The following is a 20,117-nucleotide window of genomic DNA, read 5'->3' on the forward strand; positions in this document are numbered from 1 at the left end:
GTCTTTTAAACAATGTAACTGAGCCTGCATCCACACTTCCTCAGGAAGGCTTACTCCACACGCAAACCACCATCCAGTATAAAAGGTTTGCCCCCTCACGTCTTTTTAAAAATCTCTCTCTTTAAAAATATGCCCCCAGTCTTGAAATTCCAAAGGAAAAGGCACCTACTTTTAACCCTGCCTATACCCACCATGATTTTATAAAACTAACCTCTATAAGGTAACCTCTCAACCACGTACATTCCAGTGTAAAATAATTCACAGCCTTTCTTTATAACTTAAACCTTCCACACCTGGCAACATTCTGATAAATCTCTTTGGAACCCTCTCTAGCTTAATAATATCCTTCCTTTAACTGGGCGACCAGAACTGGACAAAATACTCCAGCAGAGGCCTCACCAATGTCCTGTACAACCTCAACTTGATGTCTCAACTCCAATACTCAAAGAACTGAGCAATAAAGGCAAGCGTGCTAAATACCTTTTCAACCACCCTGTCGATAAGTGATGCAAACTTCAAAAGAATCATGTCCCTGAACACCTCAGTCCCTCTGTTCTGCAACACTACCCACTGCCTCAATTAATTGTATAAGCCCTACCCTTGTTTGTTGCCTCAAAATGCAGTACCTTGTGTTTATCTACATTTAACGCAATCTGCCATTTTTCAGCCTATTGACCCATCTGATCAAGATCCCTTTGTAATCTTAGAAAATGTCCTTCACTGTTTACTATGCCACCAACTTTAGTGTCATTTGCAAACTTACTAACTATAAAAGGATGTTGCCAGGGTGGAGGATTTGAGCAAGAGGGAGAGGTTGAAAGGCTAGGGCTGTTTTCCCTGGAGCGTTGGAGGCTGAGGGGTGACTTTAATGGTGGTTTATAAAATCATGAGGGGCATTAATAGGATAAATAGACAAAGTCTTTTCCCTGGGGTGGGGGAGAACAGAACTAGAGGGCATCGGTTTAGGGTGAGAGGGGAAAGATAAAGAAGAGACCTAAGGGGCAACTTTTTCACGCAGAGGGTGGTACGTGTATGGAATGAGCTGCCAGAGGATGTGGAGGAGGCTGGTACAATTGCAACATTTAAGAGGCATTTGGATGGGTATATGAATAGGAAGGGTTTGGAGGGATATGGGCAGGGTGCTGGCATGTGTGACTAGATTGGGTCGGGATATCTGGTCTGCTTGGACCAAAGGGTCTGTTTCCGTGTCCTACATCTCTATGACTTTATGTCTTCTATATTCTCATCCAAAGCATTTATAGGAATGACAAACCAAAGGGGATATAGAACCCAATCCCTGTGGAACACTGCTGGTGACAGGCCTCCAGTCTGAAAAGCACTTCAACTCTGTTTCCTGCCATTAAGCCAATTATGTATCCAACTGGTATTTTGCCCTGAATCCTTCGTGACCGAACTTTACTGAATTAGTTTTGCTTTCAGTTGTTGAAGTTGTAGTTTTGGAATTGAAGCTGCTAGATATAGCTGTCTCTCTTCCATTGCAAAAGTTTGAGTGGTCTCTCTGCTGCTAGCTTCATTCTTTCGGTTTTTTTCCTCTCCTAGACTTGAGGAGGTAGAAAGTGAGGGAAATCTGTTTTGCTGTTTTTGCCTTTGCCAATGATGTGTTCATGGGATGCTGCTATTTTGAAACAGTTGAAGAGTAGTAGAGTCATAGCGTTGTACAGCATGGAAACAGACCCTTCGGTCCAACCCGTCCATACCGACCAGATATCCCAACCCAATCTAGTCCCACCTGCCAGCACCCGGCCCATATCCCTCCAAATCCTTCCTATTCATATACCCATCCAAATGCCTCTTAAATGTTGCAATTGTACCAGCCTCCTCCACATCCTCTGGCAGCTCATTCCATACACGTACCACCCTCTGCGTGAAAAAGTTGCCCCTTAGGTCTCTTCTTTATCTGTCCCCTCTCACCCTAACCCTATCCCCTCTAGTTCTGGACTCCCCGACCTGAGTGAAAAGACTTTGTCTATTTACCCTATCCATGCCCCTCGTGATTTTGTAAACCTCTAAGGTCACCCTCAGCCTCTGACACTCCAGGGAAAACAGCCCCAGACTGTTCAGCCTCTCCCTGTAGCTCAGATCCTCCAACCCTGGCAACATCCTTGTAAATCTTTTATGAACCCTTTCAAGTTTCACAACATCTTTCCGATAGGAAGGAGACCAGAATTGCACGCAATATTCCAACAGTTGCCTAACCAATGTCCTGGGGGAAAGTGAGGACTGCAGATGCTGGAGATGAGAGCTGAAAAATGTGTTGCTGGAAAAGCGCAGGTCAGGCAGCATCCAAGGAGCAGGAGAATCGACGTTTCGGGCATAAGCTCTTCTTCAGGAATACATCGTATCATGCTTAGTCATTTCTGCCACCTCCAAACAGATCCCACCAAGGATATATTTCCCTCCCCTCCCCTTTCAGTGTTCCAGAAAGGCCACTCCCTCCGCAACTCCCTCGTCAGGTCCACACCCCCCACCAACCCAACCTCCATTCCCGGCATCTTCCCCTGCAACAAAAAAAAATGCAAAACTTGCGCCCACACCTCCCCCCTCATTTCCCCCCAAGGCCCCAAGGGATCCTTCCGTATCCGCCACAAATTCACCTGCACCGCAACACACATCATTTACTGCATCCGCTGCACCGGATGTTGCCTCCTCTACATTGGGGAGACAGACCGCCTACTTGCGGAATGTTTCAGAGAACACCTCTGGGACCTGCACCAACTAAACCCAACCGCCTCGTGGCTGAACATTTTAATTTCCCCTCCCACTCTGCCAAGGACATGCAGGTCCTTGGCCTCCTCCATTGCCAGACCATGGCAACACGACGCCTGGAGGAAGAGCACCTCATCTTCCGCTGAGGAACCCTCCAACCACAAAGGATGAATGCAGATTTCTCCAGCTTCCTCATTTTCCCCTCTTCCCCCCCCCCCCCCCGCCGCCACCTTATCTCAGTCCCCACCCTCTGACTCAGCACTGCCTTCTTGACCTGCAATCTTCTTCCCGACCTCTCCGGCCTATCACCTTCATCTTAACCTCCTTCCACCTATTGCATTCCCAACACTCCTCCCCCAAGTCCCTCCTCCCACCTTTTATCTTAGCCTGCTTGGCACAAAAAGGATTCCTGAAGAAGGGCTTATGCCCAAAACATTGATTCTCCTGCTCCTTGGATGCTGCCTGACCTGCTGTGCTTTTCCAGCAACACATTTTTCAGCAGTAACCAATGTCCGGTACAGCCGTAACATGACCTCAACTCCTGTACTCAATACTCTGACCAATAAAGGAAAGCATACCAAACTCCTTCTTCACTGTCCTAGCTACCTGCGGCTCTACTTTCAAGCAGCTATGAACCTGCCCTCCCAGGTCTCTTTGTTCAGCAACACTCCCTAGGACCTTTCCATTAAGGTGTATAAGTCCTGCTAAGATTTGCTTTCCCAAAATGCAGCACCTCGCATTTATCTGAATTAAAGTCCACCTGCCACTTCGCAGCCCATTGGCCCATCTGGTCCAGATCCTGTTGTAATCTGGAGGTAACCCTCTTCGCTGTCCACTACACCTCCAATTTTGGTGTCATCTGCAAACTTACTAACTGTCCCTCGTATGCTCGCATCCAAATCATTTATGTAAATGACAAAAAGTAGAGGACCTAGCAGCGATCCTTGGACACTCCACTGGTCACAGGCCTCCAGTCTGAAACACAACCCTCCACCACCACCCTCTGTCTTCTACATTTGAGCCAGTTCTGTATCCAAATGGCTAGTTCTCCCTGTATTCAGTGAGATCTAACCTTGCTAATCAGTCTCCCATGTCAACTATTTCAATAGAGTTAAAGTTCTGCCAATTTTTCTTTCCTCGTCATATTTTAACTGGTACAAGAATGAAGCAAGTTTTGCTGAAAGTCTAGTAGTTTGATGAATCAACTCAGAGTGTCTTATATCTGGCTTTAAATAAACATTGCGTCTTGGCTATCTCCTTGATATGTCTTGAGGGAGTTTGGGCTGATCCATAACAGCAGAGATAAAGAGAGCATGAGGTATCAGAGAGAAGATGGTGGCACTTACAGTGGCAGAATGTGGTGCTTGCTGTACATTCCTCCAGACAGCTTAGCCTTGGTTGACAATAATTGGACCAGGCTAGCATGATTTGGTGTCATGGCCACTGTTGATCCTAGGGTAAGAAGTCTCGCCGCTATACCATTCTGTTCACCAGGTCCTCAAGGTTTCTGTCTGCAAGTCAGGGTGCCCAATCTTTCTTAGTCTACCATGTCCAGGACAATTACCAGAACCATGCAGAGTAGATTCACATTGCACACAACTCTGACAACAATTGATATTAAGAGAATCTTTAAGATAGAGATAAATGAGGCACCAAACATTATGATAAAGAATGTTTTTTCTTGTTGAGTACAGGTAAAGCTTTAGGCATGAAGTAACAGAACAGAAACGTTTGGAGAAACACAATTAGATCTGATTAATAAATATTTGTGATCAGATATACATCAAAAAGTTACATTCCATTGACATGAGATATTAACTATACATTTTGCTTCCTGGGAAACCAAAAACAAAAATGGAGACCAATCATTTCATGAAAGCGCTCTTGAAAAATGTGAGAAATAACACCACATTGATGATTGGAAACCTGGATTTAGACCAGTAATAGGAACAACTATTAATAAAGGCATATTAAAATCAGGAATTAAATTTTCAAAAATCATTAGTAAACTATTGGAAAGTGTCATCAACAGTTCTATAAAGCAGCACCTGCTCAGCAATAGTCTGCTCAGTAATGTCCAATTTAGGTTCCACCAAGGCCACTGCACTCCTGACCTCATTACAGCCTTGGTCCAAACAGCTGAATTCCAAAGGTAAAGCAAGCTCGATATCAAGGTGTGGCATCAAGGTGACCGAGCAAAACTGGAGTGAAGGGGAAATAAGGGTGGAGAAATCTCCACTTGTTGGAGTAATACACGAGACAAAGATGGTTGAAGTTGTTGGAAGAAAATCTGAGGCAAGAATATAAACGTGCAGTTAGCTGACAAAACAAGACGATTTGTGCAGTCAGAAGAGAGACTATAAATTTTCATAGATCCATTAAATTTAAGTTTTAAAATCTGGATGGAGTATGAACAACTAAAAAGACAAAATCAACACTCAAAGAATGCACCAGAAATAACTAGACTGGAGTGGATGTTATCACACTGCAGTAAATAATTAGGAATTAACATTATTGTCACAAGTACTTGCATGAGTACAGGAAAATCATAGTCTAACGTGGTGCTATAATTTAAGGAAGATGGTAAGGAAAAGCCAGGGAATAATAAACTGGTGAACCTAACATCAAGTTATTGGAAGAGATCCCGATGGACAGGGTCTACATGCATTTGGAAAGGCAACAACTGGTTAGGGGTAGTCAACATCATTTTGTGCATGTGAAATCATGTCTCACTAACACGATTTAGTTTTGTGAAGAAGTAACGAAGAGAATTGATAAAGGCAGAGCATTGGACGCGATGTATATGGACTTCAGTAAGGCAAGGATTGACAAGAGTCCACATGGTAGATTGGTTAGCAAGGTTAGATCACATGGAATACAGGGAAAACTAGCCATTTGAATACAGAACTGGCTCAAAAGATGGGAGAGAAGGGATGGTGGTGCAGTGTTGCTTTTCAGACTGGAGGCCTGTGAGCTTCGGTGTATCACGAGGATCAGTGCTGGGTCCACTCAGAAGTTTGGAGACTGTAAGAATTATGTAGATAGCATTAATAAAAAGGAAGAATAGGCAGAGAGCAGGTGAACGCAAAAGAACTGGTGGCCTGAAATGCATCTACTTTAATGCAAGGAATGTAGTGTGTAACGCAGATAACTTAGGGCTTGGATTGGTGCCTGGGAGTATGACATTATTGCCATCGCAGAGACTTGGTTGAAGGAAGGGCATAATGATTGGCAACTAAATGCCCCAGGATATAGACGCTTCAGACAGGGCAGGGAGGGAAGTAAAAGAGGGGGTGGAGTTGCATTCCTGGTCAGGATGATGTCACGGCTGTGCTAAAGGAGGACACTATGGCGGTCTTGGATAGTGAGGCATTATGGGTGGAGCTGAGAAATAAGAAGAGTGCAGTTACATTGTTGGGGCTGTATTACAAACCTCCCAACAGTGAGAGTGAGGTATAAGAACAAATAGGTAAACAGATTATGAATAGATGTAGAGGCAATAGGGTAGTGGTGATAGGAGATTTTAATTTTCCCAATATTGACTGAGATACACTTAGTGTCAGAGGGCTGGATGGAGTAGAATTTGTACGAAGCGTCCAGGAAAGTTTTCTAGAGTAGTATGTCAATAGTCCGACGAGGGAAGGTCCATATTGGACCTGGTGCTGGGGTACGAGCAAGGACAAGTGGTTGAAGTTGCAGTGGGGGATTTCTTTACAGTGACCACAATTCTGCAAGTTTTAGAATACTTGTAGATAAAGAAGAGAGTAGTCCTTGGGGAAGAGTACGAAACTGGGCCAAAGCCAATTATATCAAAATTAGGCAGGAGCTGGGAAATGTGGATTGGACACAGCTATTTGAAGGAAAGTCCACATTTGAGATGTGGGAGGGTTTCAAAGATAGGTTAATGGCAGTGCAGGATAGGCATGTCCTGTTGAAGGCAAAGGATACGAAAGGCAAGATTCGTGAACCATGGATGACAGGAGAAATTGTACAACTAGCCAAGAGGAAAAGGGAAGTGTACATAAGGTCTAGGCAGCTAAGAACAGAATGGGCCCTGGAGGAATATCGGAAGAGTAGGACAAGTCTTAAACAAGGAATCAAGCGGGCTAAAAAGGGTCATGAAATAGCTTTAGCAAGCAGAATTAAGGAAAATCCCAAAGCATTTTATTCTTATATAAGAAGCAAGTGGGTAACTAGAGAAAGGGTTGGTCCACTAAAAGATAATGAAGGAAGGCTGTGTGCTGAACCTGAGAGAATGGGTGAGATTCTGAATGATTACTTTGCATCAGTGTTCACTGAGGAGAGGAACATGATGAATCTTGAGATTAGAGATAGAAGTTTGATTCGTCTGGATCACGGTGGCATAGGTAGGGACGATGTGTTGGGTATGCTAGAGGTTACTAAGGTGGACAAATCCCTAGGACCAGATAGGATCTATCCCAGGTTGCTGAGGGAAGAGAGAGAAGAAATAGCTGGGGCCCTGACAGATATCTTTGTGGCATCCTTAAATACAGGTGAGGTGCTGGAGGACTGGAGGGTAGCTTATGTTGTCCCCCGTACAACATACAACAAGGAGGGTAGTAGGGATATTCCGGTTAACTATAGACCAGTGAGCCTGACATCAGTGGTGGGGAAGTTGCTGGAGAGGGTACTAAGAGATAAGCTCATTCTTTTCTAAATATAAATAGATCCTATCAGTGATAGGCAACATGGTTTTGTGTGGGGGTGATCATGCCTTACCAACTTAATAGAGTTCTTCGAGGAAGTGACCAAGTTGGTAGATGAAGGAAGGGCTGTTGATGTCATATACATGGACTTTAGTAAGGTGTTTGATAAAGTTCCCCATTGTAGACGAATGGAGAAAGTGAAGTCACATGGTGTGCAGGGTATTCTAGCTAGGTGGAAAAAGAACTGGTTGAGCAACAGGAGACAGAGAGTAGTTTCTCGAAATGGAGAAAGGTGACCAGTGGTGTTCCACAGGGGTCAGTGTTGGGGCCACTGTTGTTTGTAATATACATAAAATGATCTAGAAGAGGGCAAAGATTGGTGGAGTAGCAGAAAGCATAAAGGACTGTCAGAGAATACAGGAGGATATATAAAGACTGGAGAGTTAGGCGGAAAAGTGGCAGGTGGCTTTCAATCCAGACAATTTGAGATGATGCATTTAGGCAAGTCTAATTCTAGAGCGAATTATACAATGAACAGAAGAGCCTTGGGAAAAGTTGATGGGCAGAGAGATCTGGGAGTGCAGGTCCATTGTATCTGAAGGTTGCTGCACAGGTGGATAGAGCGGTCAAGGAGGCATATTAGTATGCTTGTCTTCATTGGACGGGGTGTTGAGTATAAGAGCTGGCAAGTCATGTTAAAATTGTACAAGACATTGGTTCGGCTGCATTTAGAATACTGTGTACAGTTCTGGTCGCCACATTACCAAAAGGATGTGGACGCTTTGGAGAGGGTGCAGAGAAGGTTTACGAGGATGTTGCCTGGTATGGAAGGTGCTAGCTATGAAGAGAGGTTGAGTAGGTTAGGTTTATTTTCACTAGGAAAAAGGAGATTGAGGGGGGACCTGACTGAGTTTTACAAAATCATGAAGGGTATAGGCAGGGTGGATAGAGACAAGCTTTTTCCCCAGCGTGAGGAATTCAATAACCAGAGGTCATGCTTTCAAGGAGAGAGGTGGAAAGTTTGGGGGGGAAATACACGCGGAAAGTATTTCACACAGAGAGTGGTGGGTGTTTGGAATGTGTTGCCAGCAGAGGTGGTAGAGGCAGGCACGGTAGATTCATTTTAGATGCGTCTGAACAGATGCATGAGTAGGCGGGGAGCATAGGGATACAGATGCTTAGGAATCGGGCAACAGGTTTAGACAGTACATTTGGATCAGCTCAGGCTTGAAGGGCCTGTTCCTGGGCTGTAACTTTTCTTTGTTCTTTGTAATAATACTGTTTCACATGTCCAGGGTATTCTCGGAGCATTAATAGAATTTAAGTCACAAATTCTAATGACTATTTCCTTAGAAGATAGTTTGTCATATCTTTTTGTCTTGCACTCATCTGTACAATTTGTAAAAAGTACCAACAAGGAAAATAAATATTTATACTTTATGAGAAGACAGTGCTAATTGATTGAGATATTGTCATTGAAAATGCACTGTTCAAAGATGGTTGCAAGTTAACTATCAAGCTTGAAATTTCAAACCAGGCACGTTACTTATTTGTCAAATGAAATGAATCATAGAATGGCATTCATCTGTTTTGTAGAGTTGAAATAGACTGTGTACATGTTCCTTCTTTTCGTAAAGAACAGTGTGCGCACTTGCACAAATAGAAGGCCACATATATTAATATGCAGAAACCTGTTGTATTTAGGTTTGGTCAGATGAACAGAGAGAAGGGTTGGGGGAAATCAGTCTGAAAATATGGTACCAGCAGGAGATGAGATTCTGGAGGATGGGAGCTCAAGTTAAAATCCTGGAAAAATGGATGCAAAATGTGATCAGGACATTGGTCAAGAATCAGCGACAATGAAAGATATGGGTTGGCCAGGCTGGCACTAATAGATAAAAGTGATGGGGCTAGGGACAAGATGAAAGCAGGAAAGCAATAGGATTTTGTAATTATGGGTACACAATCAAGCAGAAAGGTGGTGGCAAAAACACTCCTTTCAGTAGATTACTAGAATAATAAAATTTGCATGATCCATTTCCTTTAAACAGCAGACACTGCTGTTTGAAATAACTTAAATCATACATATGAAATTGCGAAGCTTAAATTATTGAGAAACTAGGTCTCGGGTCCTGCTGCCAGCAATTACATGACAGGGCTCAAGGTATGAAAACGGATCCAGCTCACCACACCTTGAAGATGTGGGTTAGAATAATCACACACTGAACTACCTCTCTTGAAAATACAAACTGGATAACTCAAGCCAGGGAAAGAAAAAGCTTCAGGGAATTTTGAGGCAGGGCCCTCAACAGACTGTTTCATCTCCTGCACTTTTGCCCTCTCTCCCAGAACATTGATAGAGATCCTCTTGTCCTTACAAATCTGGTGGAATGGAAACTAAGTAAAAGGACCATCCTCGGTCATGTCTGCCACCTCCAGTAGGGTACCAACACCAAGCAAATCTCCTGTCCCCAGCACTGACAGTATTCCACAAGGACCATTACATTGATGGAGGACTGAATCACTCTTAAAATTTCCTAACTCCCCATGTAATCAATAAAAGAAATGAAACCAGACAGATCACCTGGCATTGACATAGGCACTGGAAAAGACAAAAGCAGAAACAGCCCTGTTAATCCTGCAAAGTCCTCCTTACTAACATCTGGGGGCTAGTGCCAAAATTGGGAGAGCTACCTCACAGACTAATCAGACAACAGCCTGACACAGGCTGTAAAGTATGATTCCGTGAGTATGACTAGGTTCCAGACACCACAATCACCATACCTGGATGTGTCCTGTCCCACCAGCAGAGATGGCAGCACAGCGATATACAGTCGGGATCTGGGAGTCCTCAACATTTGGCACCAGGCCCCATGAAGTCTTGTGGCTTCAGTTTAAACATGGGCAAGGATACCTCCTGCTGATTACCATGTACCATTCTTCCCTCAGCTAATGAATCAGTAACCCTCCATGTAAAGCTAAACAGAGGATGACAAGGGCACAAAATGTAGTCTGGGTGGCAGAAAACATTGAAAGTCCCCAAGAGTGTCTCGGCAGCAGTATTGTTGATTTAGGTCCTTACCAGCTCAAGGACATAGCTGCTCGGCTAGGTCTGTGGCAGGTGGCGAGGGAGCCAACAAGAGGGAAAAGCATACTTGACCTCATCTTTACCAATCTGCCAGGTGCAGACGCATTTGTAAAAGTGACCACTGCACACAGTCCTTGTGGAGACAAAGTCCTGCCTTCACATGGAGAATAACCTCCACTGTGCTAAATAGGACAGACTTTGAACAAATCTAGCAAATCAAGACTGGACATGCACTGTGGGTCACCAACAGGAGCAGAATTCTACTTGAGCACAAATTAGTAACCTCATGACCCAGCATATCCCTCGCCTTAACCAATACCATCAAGCCAAGGGATCAACCCTGGTTCACTGGATGTGCAGGACAGCATGCCAGAAGCAGCACCAGGATACCTGAAGATGGGGGTCAACCTAGTGAAGCAGCAAATGCTAAACAGAACTAAGTAAACTCAAAACCAATGGATCAGATCTAAGCTCTGCAGTCCTGCTGCATCCAGTCATGAATTGTGCTGATCAGTTAAACAACTCTTTGGAGAAGCGTCCACAATTATTCCCATCCGCAATGATGGAAGAACCCAGCCCATCAATGCAAGAGATCAGGCTGAAGCTTTCACAGCAATCTTCAGCCAGAAGTCACAAGTGGATGATCCATCTCAACTTCCTCCGGTGGTCCCCAGCATCACAAATGCCATTCTTAAGCCAATTCAATAATATCAAGAAGTGGTTGGAGACATGGATACTGCAAAAGCTATGGGCCCTGACAATATTCTGGCAACAGTACTGAAGACTTGAGCTCCAGAACTTGCCACTCTCCAGCCAAGGTGTTCCAGTATAGTTACAACATTGGCATCTTCCTGACAAAGTGAAAAATGCCCAGGTATGTTCTGTACACAAAGACAGAACAAATCAACTTGGCCAATTACCACCCCATCAGTCTACTCTCGTTCATCAGTTAAGTGATCGAAGACCTGCTCAGTGATGCCTAGTTTGGGTTCCACCAGGACCACTCAGCTTCTGACCTCATTAAATCCTTGGTTTAAACATGGACACTTCAGCAGAATTCCCAAAGTGAGGGGAGAGTGACAGCTCTTGATATCAAAGCTGCATTTGACAGTGGAACGTCAAGGAGCCCTGGAAAAACTGGAATCAATGGGAATCTGGGGGCAAACTCTTTGGTGGTTAGAGTCATACCTGACACATAGGAAGATAATCGTGGTTGATAGAGGTCAGTCATCTCAGTTCCTGGATATCTCTGCAGGTGTTCCTCAGTATTGTGTTGTGTTCAGCTGCTTCATCAATGACCTTCCCTCCACCATAAAGCCAGAAGTGGGGATGCACACTGGTGATTGCACAATGTTCAACACCATTTGTGACTCCTCAGGTACTGAAGCAGTCCATGTCCAAATGCAACAAGATCTGGACAATATCCAGGCTTGGGTGGAGAGGTGACAAGTAACATTCACACCACACAAATGCCAGGCTATTACCATCACGATTCTGACCACTGTCCCTGGACATTCAATGGTGTTACCATCACTGAATCTCTGAATATCAACATCCTGTGGAGTGTTTACCATTGACTAGAAACTCAACTGACTCACCATGAACACAATGGTTACAAGAGCAAGTCAGAGGCTAGAACACTGGTGAGTATCCTGACTCCCTAAAGCCTGTCCACCAACTGTGTGACTTTACATAAGGTGGAAATCAGGAGTGTGATGGAATATTTCCCACTTGCCTGGACGGGTGCAACCCAAACAAGTTCAAGAAGCTTGACACATCCATGTGTAAGCAGCCTGCCTTATTGGCACTATATCCATGATTACCTACTCCCTCTACCACTGCGCTCAGTAGCTTCACTGTGTATTATTTACAAGATGCACTGGAAAAATTCATAGATCCTCAGACAGCACCTTTCAAACCCACTTCCATCTGGAAGGACAAGGCAGCAAATATATGGGAACACCACCACCTCAAGAATCCTCTCTAAGCCATTCACCATCCTGACTTGGAAATATACTGCTGTTCCTTCAATGTCGCTGGGTCAAAATCCTGGAATTCCCTGCCTTATGGCACTGTGGGTCAACCTACAGTATGCAGACTGCAACAGATCAAGAAAGCTTTATACTTTGTTCTCAAGGATAACTAGGAAATTAAAATGTTGGCCAACCAGTGATGCCCACATCCCACAAATGATTTTAAAAAAAAACACAAAGTGTGGCAATTGAAAATTCAGCTCCTCCCTCCTCACAGTCCATGGTGCCAAACGCACTTTTCAGGTGAAGCAACATTTTACTTGCACTTCTTTCAATCTAGCCAAATGTTCTTAATACATTGTCCACACCAAATGCAGACTGGGTTAACACTTTACGGAATACCTTTGCTTTGTCTATAGGAATAACCCTGACCTTCCAGTTGCTTGCCATTTTAGTAAACCATTTTGTCCTCATGCTAACATTTCTATCCTAGGGATGCTGCAATATTCCAGCAAAGCAGAGCCCAAGCTAGAGTAACAATATTATACCTCAATTTTCGCTTAAGCCCTTCCGACTTAATATTTAATTCCACAATTCGAGAATGACATTTATCTTCTCCATTGTACTTCCATACTCCCGACTGCTCCCTATATATACTTACATACACTCATGCCTTGTTTGTGTCTTAATTTTGCCCACAGATTGGTCCAATTTTTTCCTATTCTCACTGACCACCCTTTTTTGATTTGTATCTTTTCTTCAGCACCAACCTCTCAGAACTTTGTAGGAAGCTAGGAAAAAGACTTTTGGGACTCTTGCTAACATGTGTGTCATCAATAGTAATGGGTGAGGTGCCTTAAACTGGAGAATAGCACACATGGTGCCGTTATTTAAGGAAATTGGTAAGGAAAAGTCAGGGACCTATAGACTGGTGAACTCGATGTCAGTGGTGGGTAAGTTGTTGGAGGAGATTCTGAGACACAGAATCAGGGCAGCATGGTGGCTCAGCAGTTAGCACTGTTGCCACACAGCACCAGGGTCCCAGGTTCGATTCCAGCCTCGGGTGACAGTCTGTGTGGAGTTTGCACATTCTCTCAGTGTCTGCGTGGTTTTCCTCCAGGTGCTCTGGTTTCCTCCCACAGTCCAAAGATGTGCAGGACAGGTGAATTGGCCACGCTAAATTGCCCATAGCGTTAGGCGCATTAGTTAGAGTGAAATGGGTCTGGGTGGGTTACTCTTCAGAGGGTCAGTGTGGACTGGTTGGGCCGAAGGGCCTGTTTCCACACTGTAGGGAATCTAATCTAGAATTTAGATGCATTTTGAATGGCAATGACTGCTTAAGGATAGCCAACATGGTTTTGTACGTGGGAAGTCATGTCTCATGAACTTGATCGAGTTTTGTGAAGTTAAAAAATGAAGATTGATGAAGGCAGAGCGGTAGACATTATCTATATGGACTTCAAGACGTTTGACAAGGTTCCACATGGTAAACTGGTTAGCAAGGTTAGATCACAGAATCTGGGGGAGCTAACAACTGGATAAAAAAATTGGCTTGTAAGTAGGAGACAAAGGGTGGAGGTGGAGGGTTGCATTTTAGACTGGAGGCCTGTGACCAGCAGTGTGCTACTGCTTTTCATCATCTATACAAACTGTTTTGATATGAATGTAATAATTATGGATTTGCAGGTGACAGTAAAATTGATGTGTAGTGGACATGAAGATGATTATCTCAGTGTCCAACGGGGTCTTGATCAGATGGACTGTGAAGTGGCAGCTGGAATTTAATTTAGACAAATATGAAGTGTTGCATTTTGGAAAAGCAAATCAGGGCAGGACTTATATAGTTAATGGGAAGGCCCTGGGGAGTTTTGCCAAACAAAGAGACATAGGGTGCAGGTGCATAGTTCCTTGAAATTGGAGTTGAGGTTGTGGCAAAAGATTTGCTAACCCACGATAGGCCCACAAGAGCAAATTGGCCAAATTGTACCAGGACACCCAGAATTCCCGAGCAGCTCACAAACTGGGTCAGACAGCACACAGACAATGGAATACGTTTTAAGCTCCCATGGACATGACAGAGATCTCAAAATCCTAAGGGCAGTTTCACAACCCAGCAATACCAAAGCCATACAAAGAGCAGGACAGACAGAGAGGCACCACAGGACTTTGGACGCACCTCACCACTTTAGAAGAGACTTGAACACCTACCGGTGAAGATGAATGGAACCATGATACTGTCAGGATGTTGCATTGTGTGAAGGAACAGGACATTCATCCAATAAACTGTTTTCCAATTAGCATCCTTGCAACTAAATTACTCCATTTCCAGTTTCCCATTTCTTAATCAGTGACATTTTGCAGCATGACTATAAAACTGGTCTCAGCTCTGGGAGAAGAAGTTGGATCTATCTGTGCAGACTGTCAGTTCTGTGTCAGCCTCGGTCAGTTTCTCCTCCAGCGATATCGCTTGCAATAAACTGTTTGTCAATTTCACTTCGAGCTGTGTTTTGTGATCTCTAACCTATTGGGCAAATTTCTCTGACACAGGTAGACAGGATGGTGAAGAAAACATTTGGCACACTAGTTTTCATTGATCAGTGCACCGAGCAGAGGAGTTGGAATGTCATGTTGCAGCTGCAACATGACATCAGTTAGGTCACTTTTGGAATACTGCATTAAATTCTGGTCTCCCTGCGATAGGAAGGATGTTGTGAAATTTGAAAGGGTTCAGAAAAGATTTACAAAGGATGTTATCAGGGTTGGAAGATTGGTGCTATAGGGAGAGGCTGAATAGGCGGTGGCTGTTTTCCGTGGAGCAGGGGCTGAGTAAGACCTTGAAGTTTATAAGATCATGAGGGGCATGGATAAGGTACATAGACAAGGTCCTGTTCCGAGAATAGGGGAGTACAAAACTCGAGGGCATAACTTTCAGGTGAACAGGAGAAAGATTTAAAAGGGACCCAAGGGGCAACTTTTACATGAAGAGGGTGGTGTGCACCTCAAATGCACTGCCAGAGGAAGCAGTGGAGGCTGGTACAATTACAACATTGAAAAGGCATCCGGATGGGTTCATAAATCTGAAGGGTTTGGAGAGAAGAAGCCTAAATGGTGGCAAATGGGACTAGATCAACTTAGGATACCCGGTTGGCATGGATGAGTAGGACCAAAAGGGTCTGTTTCCGTGTTGTTAAACTCTATGATTGTATGACTGTGCCTTCAACTCGGAGTACCCTTATGTTGCATTAACTCCTTCTCCTCTGTCTGCACCAAAAACAAAACATTTCAGCTCCTTTAAATTTTGAAGTCAACATCCTGGACTTGAAACATTAACTTTATTGTTCTCTTCATAGATGTCAGACCCGAGTTTCTCAAGTACGTTAAGGTGGCATGGTGGCTCAATTGTTAGCACTACTGCCTCACAGCACCAGGGACCCAGGTTTGATTCCACCCTTGGGCTGTGTGGAGTTTGCATATTTCCCCTGTGTCAGTGTGGGTTTCCTCCAAGTGCTCCGGTTTCCTCTCAGTCCAAAGATGTACACATTAGGTGGTTTGGCCATGCTAAATTGCCCGTAGTATTCAGGAGTGTGCAGGCTAGGTGGGTTAGCCATGGGAAATATAGGGTGGGGATGGGTCTGGATGGGATGTTCTTTGGACGATCAGTGGTGACCAGTTGGGCCAAATGGCCCATTTTCACCATATTGAGATACAGTAAAAAGATTTCTGTTTGTGTGCCAGAAAAGTATACTGGCAACAGCCTGACAAAAGAGTGTTCGAGAAATTCAAGACAACAAAAAGTGTTCCAGGAAACACATGCACTGCAAAACGTTTTCAATATTTGGCATAGAGATATAATCTTTAAACAAACATATTTTGGGAATGAAAATACTTACTGTAACTGGGGACATATTCCAGAACTTTCTACTGGAGTCATTGGTGTTACAGGAGTCATGGGTGTCATTGGTACTGGACAAATGGATGATGATGATTCTTTGATGATTGGGGTGGAAACTGTATTATTTATTGAATGGTATGACTCCTCGCTGTTATCTTCAGGTCCAAGTGCACCAATAGCATTATTATCCTGGATTTCTGACAGCATTTGACTCTCCTGCACACTTGGCTCCTTACTTGTATTCTCTTCCACATCATTGTCCTCTTGGTCACTGAGAAAACTAAGATCTGCTGAAGTCAGCTCAGCAGTAGGTTCTTTGGGTTGACAAAGTTGAGGAGGGTAACAAGGCTCATCAATTTTTAAATCAGAATCATAGGGAATCATAGAACTGTAGATATGGGAATCACCTGAGAGATCATCCTGAAAAATCAAAGAAAATTTAAGTCACAATTCACACGATCCAAAAAGATCACAGTTCTTCATCCTCTTTATAACACATTGATGGAGACCTTTCATGGTGTCCTGACATGCTACTGATCTCCAATGATCTGGAGATGGAAGACTTGTCCTTGGAATGTGAACAAGTGGTCAACAGGTAGTGAAATTTTGAAAATTTATCCCTATCCAAGTACAAAGGGATCACCCATGAATTGTCCTGATCACTGCACTGGTTCAGAGTGTGTAGCTCCATAAGACTGATCCAGACTATCCCAGGTGTGACCCCCCCCAGTTTGCAGTGAACTGTAGATCTCAACTAGTAGGGGTTGGTAGATGTAACAATTTTTCTCAGCACAAAAGACAGAAGAATAAATTCACAATGGATCAACATTATCTAACTATTGCTGAAGAAATATTAGTGATTTGGCTCTTGAGAATTGCAACTTCCATTACATAGTCTTCTGAGACTCAGCAAGAAGGTTTACAAATAAATAGATATTTGATTGAAGTACTAGAAGTGAAATTCACAGACCAGGCAAACTTTCGGCAGAACCAGTTTCAATACCAGATACAGATGGTGTTTGAGTGTAAAGTACCTGCCAAGTGTGCCAATTCTTAGCTCAATTTCTGGCTATTTTTACTGAGACAGGTTTGGCGTCTGACAGTGATGGGCATCAATGTGGACTTCAACAGCTTCCTCATTTCCCGTTCCCCCACGTCATCCTAGTTTCAAACTTCCAGCTCAGTTACTGTCTCCTTGACTTGTCCGACCTGCCTATCTCCTTTTCCACCTATCCACTCCACCCTCTCCTCCTTGACCTATCACCTTCATCTCCTCCCCCACTCACCCATTGTACTCTATGCTACTCTCTCCCCACCCCCACCCTCCTCTAGCTTATCTCTCCACGCTTCAGGCTCACTGCCTTTATTCCTGATGAAGGGCTTTTGCCCGAAACGTCGATTTCGCTGCTCGTTGGATGCTGCCTGAGCTGCTGTGCTCTTCCAGCACCACTAATCCAGTATTTGGTTTTCAGCATCTGCAGTCATTGTTTTACCTTAGTGATGTGGTGTCAGCCAATAAGGTTTATTAGGAGCACTAGAAGGAGACACTAGAATTTCCCAGCCACTCTCCAATTTCTTGATGTGATGGGGGAGTTTCATTGTCTGCAGGCTGACATTCAGCAGAAGGCCACAGTGCATCCACAAAAGGAGTTAAAAGTCACAACACCAGGTTATAGTCCAACAGGTTTAATTGGAAGCACACTAGCTTTTGGAGCACCGATCTTTCAACCACCTGATGAAGGAGCATCGCTCCGAAAGCTAGTGTGCTTCCAACTAAATCTGTTGAACTATAATCTGGTGTTGTGTGATTTTTAACTTTGTACACCCCAGCCCAACACCGGCATCTCCAAATCATGCCCACAAAGGAGGCCTTTCAGTCACCTGTACTGCCTGTTTTACTGCAGGTGTAGTTAAAGATTACCCATGTCCTCTTCCACTCCACTTTCCAGTGGTGGCCAAGCTGCTTTTTAAAATTAATTTATTTAAATAAAAAGGATGATGAGAGGTCATGTTGAAGCACCCTAACAGTTTTACCTGCTGCTCCTCAACATGGAGGGTCTCCGATTAGCCCTCTAGCTTCAGGAGCCTATCATTAAATACAAAGTCAACGTGGATGCCAATTAAAAAAGAGCAACATCGAAAATTCCAGTTCAGCAACTGATTTTACCCTCCCGGAGAGAAGTTTCAATTCTTTTTCCTATCTTCAAAAGTCCAAAACTTACAGCTCACCACCACCTTCTCAAATTAGGAATGAGAAACAAATGCTGATGCTGCCAGCAACATTCAAACCTGACGAAAAAAGATCTAAGATACACAGACTGTGAAAGGGTAGAGCTCAGTGAGGATAACAGTATTTAGATACAGGGAATTGAGACAAAGAATTCATGTTTGTGCTCCAATGCTGGTGGATTGTGGTCTCCAAGTATGCTAGTCTTACATTTATGTTCAGGATTAATCAATCAGGAAGAGATGGTTTCAAAATGTTAGGACTGAGGTAATTGTTTCAAAGTAGACATGGTATCTGAAAGCTTAAATCGGCATGAGGTTGCCCAATTTTCTAATATTAAATGGTGCAGAGACAAATTCTGATCCCATCAGAACAGCACAATATAATGCCAGGGTTTGAAGGTGTGATTTAGTACATAAAAACAGGCTGTTCTTGATTGTTAAGCGTCAAACATAGACCAAAGACAAGACGAGTGTGTGCAAGAGACTTAGAACTGAAAACTGGGAGTAACTTCATTATCTAAATAGTTACATGACTATAAAACTTATTTATTTTTTGGGGATTTTGGTTGAAAACAGAAACAATGTCAACATTCAAGATTAGATCAAAGACCTGGATGAATAATGAGTGGAAGGGATGTCTGAGCAGTAATTAAACAGGATTTAAATGGGTTTTCTTATGATGGCAGATAAACACTTAAGTGGCCTGTTTCAATACTGAAAATTCTCACTGATTCAGTGGACAGAAAAGGCCTTCCCTTCAAGTTTTTCCCAGCCGAGAATTTGTTTGCAAATACATTGAGTATGACAACAGCAACGCGTGTTAGTTGTTACCAATCACTCATGAGTTTCAGAGTACTATTAACATCAAGTATCTCAAGTGATTGGATAGGAAGCCTTCACCCATTCTAGTACTGGACAGCATTTATGTTTTTCAAAGAAAAATCTTTAATGATTCTCACAGACTGAAAAGTATTGAAGCAGCTTAGCACACGGTACCAATGGCATACTAGATAACTTTATGCCTACTTAGGCCTGCTAGATCTTTTTCTTGTGATAGGACCAATCTAATTGCAAAGATTTGAAAGTCTTAGTAAAGAGAGTTTTCCAAAATAAGAACATCCTTCCACACTGAGAACTTTCATAAATGGTATGGATAGAGCCCAGTACACACTAAATTGAGTACATTTTTCTTTTAAAAATGAATCAGTCTTAACAAAAAGTGACTTAGCTATTCCAATCACATTCCAATTGCCACTCTGCATCAATTTCTTTTCCCCATTAGTACAGTATTCTGTACTTCTTGCTAGGAATTCTGATCATGAGGATCTAAAATCTGGATTTAGGCCGTTGTCAGGAGCAACCACTTAATGCATGCTTTTACTAAGTACAAAATTGTATTACCCCAAATCACAAAATCAAAATTAACTGGCAGGATCGCTTGGTTTTAATTCCTTTACACATTGTCAGTGACCGGTCTCGTTGCCTCATGGTTAATTTGAAGCAAGGCTGCATTAATTCGTTGTTAATTAAGAATGGAAAGA

The 20,117-nt window shown here is 43.4% G+C and overlaps 1 protein-coding gene across 1 annotated transcript in view; it reads right to left on the bottom strand.

The window, feature by feature from the left end:
- The window catches only part of LOC140476335 (TATA-box-binding protein), a 35,111-nt gene extending 18,698 nt beyond the window's left edge, over nt 1-16,413 (bottom strand). The window contains exon 1 of the mRNA XM_072568779.1: nt 16,346-16,413. Within this exon, the coding sequence (XP_072424880.1) occupies nt 16,346-16,413 (68 nt within the window). The remainder of the gene's footprint in view (nt 1-16,345) is intronic.
- Nucleotides 16,414-20,117: the final 3,704 nt, after the last annotated feature.

Source organism: Chiloscyllium punctatum, chromosome 4 (genome assembly GCF_047496795.1).
Source record: "Chiloscyllium punctatum isolate Juve2018m chromosome 4, sChiPun1.3, whole genome shotgun sequence".
NCBI lineage: Eukaryota > Metazoa > Chordata > Chondrichthyes > Orectolobiformes > Hemiscylliidae > Chiloscyllium > Chiloscyllium punctatum.